Here is a 14,052-nt window from a genome sequence, read left to right on the forward strand (position 1 = left end):
GGTTGTGTGGGTTGCTGACTGGGTTGCACTGTGTGGTTGTGCGGGTTGCTGACTGGGTTGCACCGTGTGGTTGTGCGGGTTGCTGACTGGGATGCACTGTACGGTTGGGATGCACTGTACGGTTGTGCGGGTTGCTGACTGGGATGCACCGTACGGTTGTGCAGGTTGCTGACTGGGATGCACTGTGCGGTTGGGATGCACTGTACGGTTGTGCAGGTTGCTGACTGCCGCTGGCAGTGCACTGTGTCACTCTCGCCCCTCCCTTCTCCCCGGCACCTGTGTGGCAGCTGGCCCTCAGTTGGTGACAGTGTGGGGGGGGACAGTGGGGTGCAGCCAGCCACCCCTTCTCACGGACAGGCAGAGGAGGGGCCTGGTCGGCCCTGAGCCGGCGTGGAGGAATCCCAGGCGTGTGCAGGGCCGGGGTGGGGAGGGCAGCCCGCCAGCCGTGGCCGGGGCGTGTGACCAGCTGCCCCTGCCCGTCAAGCCCAGAGGCCGGCAGGTCCTGTCCCGGCTCCCTCGGCCGTTCCACGTGGCAGGCGGCCGGGTCCCTCCTCCCCGAGGCCCGTCTCACCAAGGACAAAACCGCAGCCCGGGGGGTGGGGGGGGAGAGAAGGAGCTGGAACATCTGTGGGAAGGGCCCGGGCGGCTCTGAGCGCGGGGGTCCCCAAACGGAGACCCGCAGTGCCACCCCGGCGTCCTCGCTGCGCTTGGGGACGTCTGTGCCTTTTGCGGTTGGCGTTCTAGGATTCTGTGCAAGTTCTGCTGGAATCTGCAACTTTCAGAAAAACCGAAAGTCTGGGAAGCGCTTGGCCCTGTGAAACACCGGTGCCCAGGGAGGGGGTCGCGTGTCACTGTCCCTGGGGGGGGGGGGTCGTCTGTCCGCCTGGGAGCCCCGGGGGCGGCCCCGGGCTGCGCCATCTCCAAGGATGTCCCGTCCGGACTCAGCCTGCAGGGATGGGGGACGTCCCACCCTGTCCTGGAGCCCGTGGTGACGAAAGCCGTGTCCCCTTTAAGCAGACAGCCGCCCGCTGCGGGCGGGGGAGGGCGGGGAGGACACGGTGCCCGGCCCATGGTCCCTCCCAGCGCCCCTCCCTGGGGACGCAGCGTGGTGGTGGCTTCCCAGGGACGCGGTGGGCGGCGGCGCCAGCGGCAGGGGACGTAATAGCGGACATGCTCTGTGGGCTGGGCCGGGAGACCCCCGGAGAGGCCGGTACGTAACGAGGGGGGTCTGGGGACAGAGTGAGGGGACACAGGGGTGGCCGAGACCGGGGCTGCCACTCCCAAGAGTCCCAGGGGCTTGGAGAGAGGACAGGGGGCCGGGGGGCGCGGGGCGGTGTGGCGGGCGGTTTCTGTGCCCGGCGGGCAGGACACCGAACCTTCTGGGGTCTGGGCAGTGACCCCCGGGGCTCTGGAGTCTGGAGGGGACACAGCTGCCACCTTCTGGGGAGGGGACGCGGCGGGGACTGGAGCCCAGGCAGGGGCAGACACACGATCGCTCCGTCCCTCGGGCTGGCCTCGGTCCCCCCAACGGGGAGCTTGTCAGGGGCCCGGACCAGGCCCCCAGGGGACAAGGACACCCAAAATGACAACAGCTGGCGGATGTCGGGACCTTCTGTCCGAAGCCCTTTCTGTGCGATTCCTCACGACGCCGTGAGCTGGATACTGTGATTCTGCCCGTTTTACTGTCGGGAAAACCGAGGCTCAGAGATGTTGCGCCACTAGCCCGAGGTTGCACAGCCGGGAACGACAAAGCTGGGGTCGGATTGGACCCCGTGGCCCGTCCCCCTGGGTGACGGCGCTATAAATAGAGGCACTGCCTCCCTGGCCCAAAGGCACCTGTTTTTTTGACCCAAGGCCCGAGTGGGGTGGTGTCACCTCTGTCTGTCATGGTCAGAGCCCCGGAGATCTTACCAGGGAGGTGTCTTCCTGTTGCTTGTGGGCCTGTGACCGGCCCCTCGGCCCTTGGCCCCGGCCTCCTCCCCGGCCTCCTGGCCTCCATCCCTGGGCTGCCACGGCTAAAACTCAGCTCGGATCCCAGCTCCTGAGCCTGGCATTCGAGGCCCTTCCTGACCGCTCTGGCGATTTTCTCTCTCCGCTGACTTACCTGTCCCCCGCCCGGGTCACCGGGCCTCCCGATGATCCCACCTGGCCTCCGTGGGCAGCAGCCCCGAGGCTCCTGTTTAGAAAAGTCCAAAGCGCGGCAGCATCAGGTACAGCGGGATCCAGGTGCTCAGCACCACTAGGACTCTCGGTCTCTTCTTCTGCTCTGCTTCTCTTCGGCTGAGCTTCATTTCCAGGCAGACTCTCTTCGCTCCTCCGGGTGTCCAGAGAGCCCCGGCGCCTTCAGGCGACTGACCAACTCCGTGCGTCTCCACGCTTTGCAGAGGGGAAACTGAGGCTGCCGAGAAGTGAACGCAGTGGCCCCGCTCCTCCGTGGCAGCCAGGAGGGGACCTGGGCTCTGTGGGACGTGCCCTTTCTCTGCTCCTGATGGGGGGGGGGTCGTTTCTCGGCATCCCCCCCAACCCTGGGCGTGTCCAGTTTTCCTCCTGGGAGGCTTGTCCGCCCGCCACCAAGCCCACAGCCCCCGCAGGAAGTGACTGTCACCTGTGTGGCCGGGTGGGGGCTGGGACACTCAGCGGCCCCGACACAGACCATGCCAGGAAGCCCCACCCCTGTGTGTGCACCGTGTCACCCTCCTGCCTCGGGGACAGGAGGCTGCCCGCCACAAAGACACCTTTGTTCCCGGGGCCTGTGAGGTCTAAGTGAGCACTTGTGCCCGGCCGGGGCCTGGCAGAGCCCGGGCAGGGTGGGGTGTGTGTGCCCGTGTGCAGGGGAGCCCCCGGGTGCCCCGGGCTGCCGGCTCCTCCAAGGGTCCCTCCCCAGAGCCACCTCGCAGCCCCGAGGTCCCTTGGGAGGGCCGACTCGTGCCCCGTTGGCACTCAGGGGTCCGCAGCTGGGAGCCTGGAGCCCTCGGAGGGGGCTTGGGTTTGAATCCCGCCTCTGCCTCTTCCTATTCCCTTCGTGACTCACTGTACCCCTTTGGTCCCCCTTCTCCTGATCTCCAAGTGGAATTTCCAAAACCGCTTAACTGAGCACGTACTATGTGCCGCCCGGCGATGTTCTCTGTGTCCCGCGCGGCAGGGAGGAGACAGAAGCCCGGTGTCCCCTGGGAGCCGTGTGCGGAAGAGTGTTCTGGGCGGAGGGAACAGCCAGTGCAAAGGCCCTGGGGCAGGCGTGAGTGGGCAGCGGAGGCAGGGAAGGCGTTAGGAGGTGCGATCGGGGAAGCCCGGGTTTGACAGTGTGCAGGAGGAGGATTGTGGTGCCCGCAGCCTCTCTGGGTGACGCGGTGGCTCCCGCCAGCCTGGGCGTCCCTTTCCTGTGGGTGCCTGAGCCCCACGTGAGTGCTGGGCGATCACGTGCTGGGGTGCTGTGGGACCCCGGGCTCTTCTTCTTTCTGCACGCAGGGGGCTGGCGTGGCCCTGCTCAGTCTTGGGGTGTCTGTTTTCCAGGGGTCCCTCCCGGATGCCGAGGGCTCCCTCTGGGAGCCAGGCGCCGGGCAGGGTGACCCTGCCCAGTCCCCCCAGTCTCCCTGTCCTGCCACCCGGCTTGGGCGGGACCCTGGCACTGGCTTGAGCAGCTGACTTCCTCTTCCCTTTGTCAAAGCTCAAGAACACCCTGGGGGCCCCAGAGAGGGAGGGGGGGGAGATAATGAAGGCAAATTAGCAATGACTTCTAGAGAAATGAAATAAAAGAGAATCCCACCCTCCCCCACCCACCCTCCCATCCCCCCCCAGGTCGCCAAGGCCTGGCTGGCATCACTGCAGAAACGAATCTCCTTCCGAAGCGAGTTCCTACAGGACGATCGACTGAAGCAAAAGCTCATAATTGCCCAATTGCTGGAAGGAGGAGACAGGGAGAGGGGAAAAAAAAACGCACTTGGTTAAAAATATCTCTGTGGCGTTTTTTTTTTCTTTCTTTTCTTTTTTTTTTTTTTTTTTTGCACGTTTCCAGCTGAAAATCGGTGGGAAAGATGTTTTTGAAAAGCCTTCATCGCCAAGCGTGTAATTACCAGGTCTCAGAACAAAGAAGGGGAGAGAGTGGGAGACAGCGAGCACGTTCTCCGAGGGAGGGGGGACCAGGGTCGGAACCCCCCCCCGTGGGGGGGGTCTCTATAAATAAAGTGAACCCCTCAATTTCTCCCCTGGAGGCAGCGACGGGGGAGACACCCCCATTTGACAGATGGGGAAATAGAGGCTCGCGTCACGCAAGCCAGTTGGTAGTTCAGACCCTGCTTTGATTTTTGGTTTGGAGGCTGCCTCGGTTTCCCCCTGCCACCTGAGGATGTTGGCGAAAGTGGGGTGACGTCCCCCTTGGAACAGGCGTTGGTGGACATCGTAGTGATCCTCACGGGCGGCTTTTTGAACATGGTCGAAGGTCTTACCTGGGAATTCGCCCATCGCCACTCGGGAGGCTGAGGCAGGAGGATCGCTTGAGCCCAGGAATTGGAGGCTGCTGTGAGTGAGGCTGACGCCACGGCACTCTAGCGGTGACAGAGTGACAGCCTGTCTCAAATGATGACAGGCCCGGACGGGGCAGCTCAGAGGCGGCACCCGGGACATGGGTCCTCCCCTTCCCCAGTGACATCCTGGGAATGCCACTGTTCCTCAATCTGGGTTTCTGACTCTTGTTTTTTAATATGAGGGCTCAAAGCCCCATCTCCGTTCTCTTTGGGATCTTGCCGCTCTGGGTCTGGTGACCTTGGCCTTCTCTTTAAGAGATCATCCTCCTCCTCGCCTCCTCGAGCCCCGGATTCGTAAACCTGGAGCTCGGAGCTTCTCTCTGGTGTCTTCCCGGGACAGAGAAGAGAGAGAGGGGACTCTCCAGCGACAGAATCTGATTTGCACATGATAAGACAGATTTTTTTTTTTTTTGAGACAGAGTCTGGCTCTGTCGCCCAGGCTAGAGTGCCGTGGCGTCAGCCTCGCTCACAGCAGCCTCAGACTCCTGGGCTCAAGCGATCCTCCTGCCTCAGCCTCCTGAGTAGCTGGGACTACAGCCATGCGCCACCACGCCCGGCTCATTTTTCTTTTTTTCTTTTTTGTAGAGATGGGGTCTTGCTATGTTGTCCAGGCTGGCCTCAAACTCCGGGGCTCAAGCAATCCTCCTGCCTCGGCCTCCCAGAGTGCTGGGATGACAGGTGTGAGCCACCGCACCCAGCCAATAAGACAGATTTTAATTCCAGAATGGCGCTCGTGGAATACCAGAGGCGCTCGCTGAGGCACAGTTGGTAGAACCCAGGCTCAGACTGAGCCCCCTGAGGCTGCACGGGAAACCCCCACCAGCGTGGGGGGTCCTGTCGGTGCCCACTTTAGCGCCTCCCCTTGGCCCTGTCAGCCCCTGTGCTGGGACAGGGCGCGTGGAACAGGAATCTGAAAAAGATCCCCTGGTCAAGGTGGCCTGGAGCACAGGGCCCGGTAGGTGAAGGGGCTTAGGGGCTGGTCTTGGCTTCAGGTTAGAGATTGCCTCCGCCAAAGATGTTCCTTCTCTGAGCCTCATTTGCTGCTCCTCCGTTGAGCAGGTGTGACGGTAGCATCTCCGTCCTCCCGGGGTCCGTGTGACAAGTGAAGGAGGTACAGTGACACAGGATGGGCGGTGAGCACTGGGCGTGGCTGGTGCAAGGTGCAGCTTTAAAAACGGGCAAAAGCTTTGAACAAACGCTTCACCCAAGATGATGTCAATATATCTAAAATGCAAGGAACCACAAGTCCCCAATGTCACTAGTCATCTGGCGCATGCAAACTAAAACCGCAAGAAGGTACCTCTGCGCATCTGTTAGCACGACTAAAAGCTTTTTAAAAGTCCAAACTGATATTGCCAAGGGCGGATGAAAATGCGGAGCAAATTAAACCCTTCTCTATTGTGGCAAGGCACTTTGCAACAGTCGGTAACAAAATAGTGCGGCCAATTTGCAACAGTTTGTAACAAAATAGTGTGGCCACTTTGCAACAGTTGGTAACAAAATAGCTCAGCCACTTTGCAACAGTTTGTAACAAAATAGCTCGGCCACATTGCAACGGTTTGCAACAAAATAGCTCGGCCACTTTGCAACAGTTTGTAACAAAATATTGCAGCCACTTTGCAACAGTTTGTAACAAAATAACTCAGCCACTTTGCAACGATTTGCAACAAAATAGCTCGGCCACATTGCAACAGTTTGCAACAAAATAGCGCGACCATTTTGCAACGGTTTGCAGCAAAACAGCGTGGCCACTTTGCAACGGTTTGCAACAAAATAGCGCGGCCACTTTGCAACGGTTTGCAACAAAATAGCTCGGCCACTTTGCAATGGTTTGCAACAAAATAGCTCGGCCACTTTGCAACGGTTTGTAGCAAAACAGCGCGGCCACTTTGCAACGGTTTGCAACAAAATAGTGCGACCACTTTGCAACGGTTTGCAACAAAATAGCGCAGCCACTTTGCAACGGTTTGCAACAAAATAGCGCGGCCACTTTGCAACGGTTTGCAACAAAATAGCTCGGCCACTTTGCAACGGTTTGCAACAAAATAGCGCGACCATTTTGCAACGGTTTGTAGCAAAACAGCGCGGCCACTTTGCAACGGTTTGCAACAAAATAGTGCGACCACTTTGCAACGGTTTGCAACAAAATAGCTCGGCCACTTTGCAACGGTTTGCAACAAAATAGCTCGGCCACTTTGCAACGGTTTGCAACAAAATAGCTCGGCCATTTTGCAACGGTTTGCAACAAAATAGCTCGGCCACTTTGCAATGGTTTGTAACAAAATAGCATAGCCACTTTGCAACGGTTTGCAACAAAATAGCGCGACGATTTTGCAACGGTTTGTAGCAAAACAGCGTGGCCACTTTGCAACGGTTTGCAACAAAATAGCGCAACCATTTTGCAACGGTTTGCAACAAAATAGTGCGACCATTTTGCAACGGTTTGCAACAAAATAGTGCGACCATTTTGCAACGGTTTGCAACAAAATAGCGCGGCCACTTTGCAACGGTTTGCAACAAAATAGCTCGGCCACATTGCAACGGTTTGCAACAAAATAGCTCGGCCACTTTGCAACGGTTTGTAACACTTTGTAACAGTCTTACAAAGTTAACCGCACCCCTTCGGAAATTTCCATTCAAGCCAAAACCTGTCTGCGAATGTTTATTATGGCACGATGCAAAATCACCCCAAAACTGGAAACAGTGGGAACAGCTTTGCAACAGGCGGAGCGCCCGTCGGTGACAAGAAGAAACAGCCTCCCGAAACCCACGGCACGGAGGAACCGCAAACGGTTATGCCGCGGGAAAGGAACTGGACCCAAAGCCTCCGAGCTGGATGATTCCATCGAGGGGCCATTCTGGACAAGGCAGATGATTCTGGAAACAGATCAGAGCTTGCAGGGGCTGGGGGGGGCGGGGCAGGGACCCCAAGGGGCAGTTTTAGGGGGCACTGGAGACTTGATTCCCAAAGCTCACAGAAGTGCACACCGCAAGGAATAAATCTGGCCGCGTATAAAATTTTAGAAAGTGGAGAAAAACATGAGTGAGGCTAACACGCACACGCGGATTTCTGGACTCCACCCTCGTGCCTAATGTATTAAGTCCTTGGAGGGGCCCAAGAGTTTGTATTGGTGACAGTTCCCGGGTGCTGCTGGTGTGCCGGGGAACCCCAGTTTGAGAACCGTCTGCCTCACCCGGTTCCGCCCTCTCGACGTTTTGAGATGCGTGCGCGATTTTCTAATAGCTTCAGAAAACTCCCAAGACGGGGTTCGATGGAGATTTGGGGGACCTGCCGGGGAGACGTAGCGGCAGGAACTGCGGGATCAGGGCAGGCGAGGGGTCTCGGAGAGTAAAACGGGAAGCCCTGAGTTTCATTTCAACGGAGAGAGAAGAAATTGGGGGCGTTTTCTTGACTTAAAGCTAACGGGGACAGACTCAGGTCGTCTAGAATGTCTGAGACTCTGGCTCCTAAACCGTAGAGAACGGTCCTCGTGAAGAAGCGTTCGTCAAACCGCACTCAAGACTGAGTGTGCCCACGGCCAGAGCCGTCCCCCACCAGCGATGGCGGTTGCGAGGGAGTGAGCTCCCCGTCCCAGCGGGTATGCAAGCACAGCCCTGGGCGGCACCGTGCACAGAGCCGGGTTCTAATCCACACCGTACAACGAACTCTCCAGCTGCGTGACTCGTGGGCGTGAGCGGACCCTCTCTGAGCCTCAGCTTCGGAATCCGCGCGGCGGAATGACGTTACCGGCTGATGATACCCTTCGTGCGGTTGTTGAGGTTGCCGACTGCAGAAACGGCCGGCCGGCCGTCAGGCGCCCGTGTGGCGCGGGGTGCTCTGAGGGAGGTGGTTCACGCTCGGAGCAGGGACTGGGCCTTCCTGGGGGGACGACCCCCCCCGGGGGAGGATCAGGGAGAGCTGGCGGCAGGAAGACGTTATAGGCCACGTGCGTGGCGTGGAAGTCACCCACGTGGGAGGGTTTGCAGAATGCAACGGAGACAGGGTCGCAGGATGCAAAGGAGACGGGGTCGCAGGATGCAAAGGAGACGGGGTCGCAGGATGCAAAGGAGAGGGGACATCAGGGTCTCTCTCTCTGTCTCTCCCCCCCCCCCGCAGACGATGGGCCCTATTCCAAAGCAGCCAAGGACGCGGGGGGACCCGAGGTGGCCCTGGCCTGCCGCAGACAAAGCATTCCAGGTAAGGACGTCCCTCCTTCCCCCGTGTCCTGCCCCGGGAGGCACGGAGAGCCCCGGGAGGGGTCAGACTTGGAGCTGGAGGTCCGGGATTGTCCCCCTCGCCCCCCCTGGGCAAACACACCCCCACCCGCCCCCCGTCTGTCGCCAGAGGAGTTCCGTGGCGTCACCGTGGTGGAGCTGCTCAAAAAAGAAGGCGGCTCCCTGGGCCTCACCATCTCCGGCGGGACCGACAAGGACGGGAAGCCCAGGGTGTCCAACCTGAGACCCGGGGGACTCGCGGCCAGGTGAGAGGTGGGCTTGGGGGGGCGCAGCGGGAAGGGGGGTGATGCGTAGGCAATTGCGGGGACCCAGGGCTGCTAGCGAACGTGTGCCCTTAAGGCCTTAAGCAAAGCAATTAGACAGTCGCTTCCAGAAGCATCCACGGGCCGGGTGTCTGTGGCGGGGAGGTGTCCAGTGGCAGCTGTGACTTTAGGTCCCCTTTGTCCGCACCGCCGGCTCACTCAGCCAGAGCAGCCCACACTCACCCGGACATGGTGTCCTCCGGGCCTTTGCATACGCTGTTCCCTCTGTTCCCTGTAGCATCCTCCTCTTCACGCCTGCACGCTCCACACAGAGGACACTGCCTCCAGGAAGCCCTCCCTGAGTGCAGGATTTCTCCAGCCCCAGATTTCGCCTACCCTCTGCCTCCGTGGCTCCCTTAGACCCTGAGGCCTGGGGCTCGCGCAAGGCAGCCGGTGACAAGTGTCCCGTTGAGCAGAGGGCAGGAAGAGCGTTGGGGACTAGCAAAGGACGCCATGACCCGGTCATACTGTGGGCTCGCCTGAGGCCACGAGCTGTCACAATTTTTGAGAGTGACACGCCAGGGCGAGCAAAAGCAAGCAGGAAGAGCCCGGGGTCCGGGTGTCAACAGGTCTAGGTTAGAATCCACGCTCTCCCGCTCGCTTGCTGGGTGACCCCGGCCGAGTGTCTGACCTCTCTGAGCCTCAGCTGCCCCGTTAGTAAAATGAGAGTCGCAGCCACGGGCGTGCGCGCGGCGGCTCGCGCCCGTGATCCTGGCACTTTGAGAGGCCGAGGCAGGAGGCTGGCGTGAGCCTCAGCGAGCTGCGGTCGTGCCGCTGCGCTCCAGCCTGGACAGCACAGCAAGACCCCACCTCCCAACCCAAATCAATGCATGAGACAAAAATCAAAGGAAGGACCAGAGACCGTGAGGTTCTAACGGAGCCCGAGCCGGCGGCCCCTGTCCCCACGTGTGTCCTGTTGTCCCAGGAGCGATCTGCTCAACGTCGGCGACTACATCCGGTCTGTGAACGGGATCCACCTGACCCGGCTCCGCCACGACGAAATCATCACCCTGCTCAAGAACGTGGGCGAGCGCGTGGTGCTGGAGGTGGAGTATGAGCTGCCCCCGCCTGGTGGGTGCCCTTGGACGGGGAACTCTCTCCCCTGCCTCGGTCGCGGGCGGCACGGCCGCCTCCCCGCCGGGGCCTGGGGGGTGGGGACCAACGCCAGCCGGGGGGGGGCGGAGGGGGGTGGCAGGTGGAACGTAGACACCCCGGGCCGCAAAAATCCACGCTCTCCTGCTCGCTTGCTGTGTGACCCTGGACGAGCGTCTTGACCTCTCTGAGCCTCCGCTTTTCCCGTTTGGCGAATGAGGGTCGCCCGGCTGCGTGTACAGCCTGCTGTCATTTTGTGTGTCTAGTTTCCAGCTGCTTTTCTTTGGGGGGGGGAAGGTTTGGGGAAGATTTGGTGAATACGCGGTTCCCTGCTCCACCCCGAGCCCCACCGCCCTGCGCTAAGTCCCGGGTTCTAGAGCTTTCTCCAGCTCTGAATCGCCTCAGTGAGCCTGCGTAGGGCGTCTCCTCGCTCTAAGGGCCGGAGTAAGTGGGTACCAGGGAGGAAGGTCCTCTGAGCCTCACTTTGTCCTGCCTGTAACGTGGGGCCGGATCCTTTCTCTGGAATCTCCGTGAGCGACCACCCAAGTCCCCTGTAATTCGCTCTGGGGACAGCTGCCACCGAGGCGCTCAAGGGAGGCCTCCCCTTTCTCCCCAGCCCCCGAGAACAACCCGAGGATCATTTCAAAGACAGTGGACGTCTCCCTCTACAAGGAGGGGAACAGCTTCGGCTTTGTCCTCAGAGGTCAGTGTCCGCATTGACCGTGTCAGATGGAGAAAAAAAAAAAAAATCTGTCAGGCGATGAAGGAGTGCACGTTTGGGGGGAGTGACAGGGGACACAAAGTCGTACCAGAAAAGGACGGTGAAAGCTGCTGCTGAGACTGAGAAAAAAGTTTGGGGGGGCTTCCTGGCGGCCAGGGGGAAAAGGGCAATAAGATGAGAGCACAGGAAGCGGAGCTTTGGTACCCTGTGCCCCATCTCTGGCGGGGGGAGGGGGGAGGCATTTATTGTTGGTGTCTCATAAGGGGGTCCAGTTTGATTGCGGGACCCTGCTGAGGGCCGCTGGGCATCACGGAAGAGGGCGGGGGAGCTGATTTCTGCGTCTTGTTGGATTCCGTGCAGGGGGCGTCCATGAAGACGGGCACAAGTCCCGCCCGCTCGTCTTGACCTACGTGCGGCCGGGCGGCCCCGCCGACAGGTGAGCCCCAACCTGAGCCGTCAGACACCTCCCCGGGCCCCCCATGAAGACGGCATAGAAGGGGCCACTGTGCCCATTCCACAGATGGTCACACTGAGGCCCAGAGAGAGAGAGTGGGGGGCGGGAGATTCCCGGCCATTTTTAACAGAAGCCCGGAACGGCCTTGTCGGAAATCTAAATCTGTCTTTGGGACGCGGCCCTGTGACCGGCTATTTCTAGAACCTCCCGGAATAGCTTTGGCCACCTGTTGGGGAGAGGCGCTCCGGGGCGGGGTTTGACCCAAACCGAGGTGAACCCGGCTCCCCCCCCCCCCCGCCCCCCGAGGCCCCTGCGGACCTGTTTCCCAGGCGTGTTTGTCACCAGGCCAGAGTCCCCGCTGAGAAACCGGGGCGGGGTGGGGACCGTGGGAAGGGACCTCCGTCTTGGGCGGCGGGAAGGCTCAGACCGGGCCCGGCCCTGGTGCTGTGTGTCCCTGGCCGGGCTGGCGCCCTTTCTGGGCCCTCGTGGTCTCCTCTGGGGCAGGAGCAAGGTGGGGGGCTTTGAAGGACACCCCCACCCCGCCCGGCTCGGACATCCCAGGGCTCCCCATCTTCATGTCCCCTGTCCCTTTCTCCTTGGTCCTCCCCGCCCCTGTCCCCAGCACCCCCACTGGGCCGTGCCAGGTGCCCGGCTGACCGCATCCCCCCCCGGCAGGGAGGGCTCCTTGAAGGTGGGGGACAGGCTGCTCAGCGTGGACGGGATCCCCCTGCACGGGGCCAGCCACGCCACCGCCCTGGCCGCCCTGCGGCAGTGCAGCCACGAGGCGCTGTTCCAGGTGGAGTACGACGTGGCCACCCCGGGTGAGTTGGGGGGCCCGAGGGTGACGGTCGTCACAGGAGAAGGCCCAGGGCGGGGGGAGCGGAGAGAGGGCCGCGGGGCCTCGGATCCTCATCACAGCCAGGGCTGTGTGACCTTGGGCCCGTCACTTAGCCTCTCTGGGCCATAAATAGTGTCTATGGCTTAGATGCGCTGGGATCCAGCAGAGAACGAAATCCCAGCACTCTGGGAGGCCGAGGCGGGAGGATCGTTCGAGGTCAGGAGGTCGAGACCAGCCTGAGCAAGAGCGAGACCCCGTCTCTACTAAAAATAGAAAGAAATGAGCTGGACAGCTAAAAATATATGTAGAAAAAATGAGCTGGGCATGGTGGCACATGCCTGTCGTCCCAGCTACTCGGGAGGCCGAGGCAGGAGGATCGCTTGAGCCCAGGAGTCTGAGGTTGCTGTGAGCGAGGCTGACGCCACGGCACTCTAGCCCAGGCGACAGAGCCAGACTCTGTCTCAAAAAAAAAAACAAAAAAATAAAAAGAAAAGAGAGACAGAGAGCGGAGTGGCTGGACCCAGCTGGTCGCAGGGGAGTGGGGAGAAGGGGTTGGACTCAGAATGGCGAGGAAGGCTGAGCTGTCCCGACCTGCTGCCCCTTGGACGCTGGGGACAGAGGCAGAAGGAGCTGAGTGCGATGCTTTGATTTCGAGCCATCGGCTGGGTGAACAGAGACAGAGTGTAATGCACACGACAGCGTAGCGCTGGTATCCAGCAGGCTGCCAAGAAATGCACATGCTGGTATCCAGCAGGCTGCCAATAAATGCACGTGCTGGTATACAGTGGGCTGCCAATAAATGCACCGCTGGTATACAGCAGGCTGCCGATAAATGCACACGCTGCCAAGAAATGCACACACTGGTATAAAGCAGGCTGCCGATAAATGCAAACGCTGGTATCCAGCAGGCTGCCAAGAAATGCACATGCCAGTATCCATCAGGCTGCGAAGAAATGCACACGCTGGTATACAGCAGGCTGCCAAGAAATGCACACGCTGTCAAGAAATGCATGCGCTGGTATACAGCAGGCTGCCAATAAATGCACATGCTGGTATACAGCAGGCTGCCGATAAATACACATGTCGGTATCCAGCAGGCTGCCGATAAATGCACAGGCCGGTATCCAGCAGGCTGCCAAGAAATGCACATGCTGGTATACAGCAGGCTGACAATAAATGCACATGCAGTTATACAGCAGGCTGCCAATAAATGCACACACCGGTATACAGCAGGCTGCCGATAAATGCATGTGCTGGTATCCAACAGGCTGTCAATAAATGCACACACTGCCAAGAAATGCACACTCTGGTATACAGCAGGCTGCCGATAAATGCACATGCTGGTATCCAGCAGGCTGCCAAGAAATGCACATGCCACTATCCAGCAGGCTGCCAAGAAATGCACACGCCACTATCCTGCAGGCTGCCAAGAAATGCACATGCTGGTATACAGCAGGCTGCCAATAAATGCACATGCTGCCAAGAAATGCACATGCCGGTATCCAGCAGGCTGCCAATAAATGCACATGCCGGTATACAACAGGCTGCCAAGAAATGCACACGCTGGTATACAGCAGGCTGCCAAGAAATGCACACGCCCATATTCAGCAGGCTGCCAATAAATGCACACGCTGCTATCCAGCAGGCTGCCAATAAATGCACACGCCGCTATCCAGCAGGCTGCCGATAAATGCACATGCTGGTATCCAGCAGGCTGCCAAGAAATGCACATGCCACTATCCAGCAGGCTGCCAAGAAATGCACACGCCACTATCCTGCAGGCTGCCAAGAAATGCACATGCCGGTATCCAGCAGGCTGCCAATAAATGCACATGCCGGTATACAACAGGCTGCCAAGAAATGCACACGCTGGTATACAGCAGGCTGCC

The 14,052-nt window shown here is 59.8% G+C and overlaps 1 protein-coding gene across 1 annotated transcript in view; it reads left to right on the forward strand.

Moving 5' to 3' along the window:
- The first annotated feature begins 1,170 nt into the window (after positions 1–1,170).
- Positions 1,171–14,052, forward strand: part of GRIP2 (glutamate receptor interacting protein 2) — a 32,049-nt gene continuing 19,167 nt past the window's right edge. The window contains exons 1-7 of the mRNA XM_069497661.1: positions 1,171–1,210; positions 8,638–8,718; positions 8,866–9,001; positions 9,984–10,129; positions 10,767–10,853; positions 11,232–11,307; positions 12,001–12,146. Coding sequence (XP_069353762.1) covers positions 1,171–1,210; positions 8,638–8,718; positions 8,866–9,001; positions 9,984–10,129; positions 10,767–10,853; positions 11,232–11,307; positions 12,001–12,146 — 712 coding nt within the window. The remainder of the gene's footprint in view (positions 1,211–8,637; positions 8,719–8,865; positions 9,002–9,983; positions 10,130–10,766; positions 10,854–11,231; positions 11,308–12,000; positions 12,147–14,052) is intronic.

Source organism: Eulemur rufifrons, chromosome 22 (assembly GCF_041146395.1).
Source record: "Eulemur rufifrons isolate Redbay chromosome 22, OSU_ERuf_1, whole genome shotgun sequence".
NCBI lineage: Eukaryota > Metazoa > Chordata > Mammalia > Primates > Lemuridae > Eulemur > Eulemur rufifrons.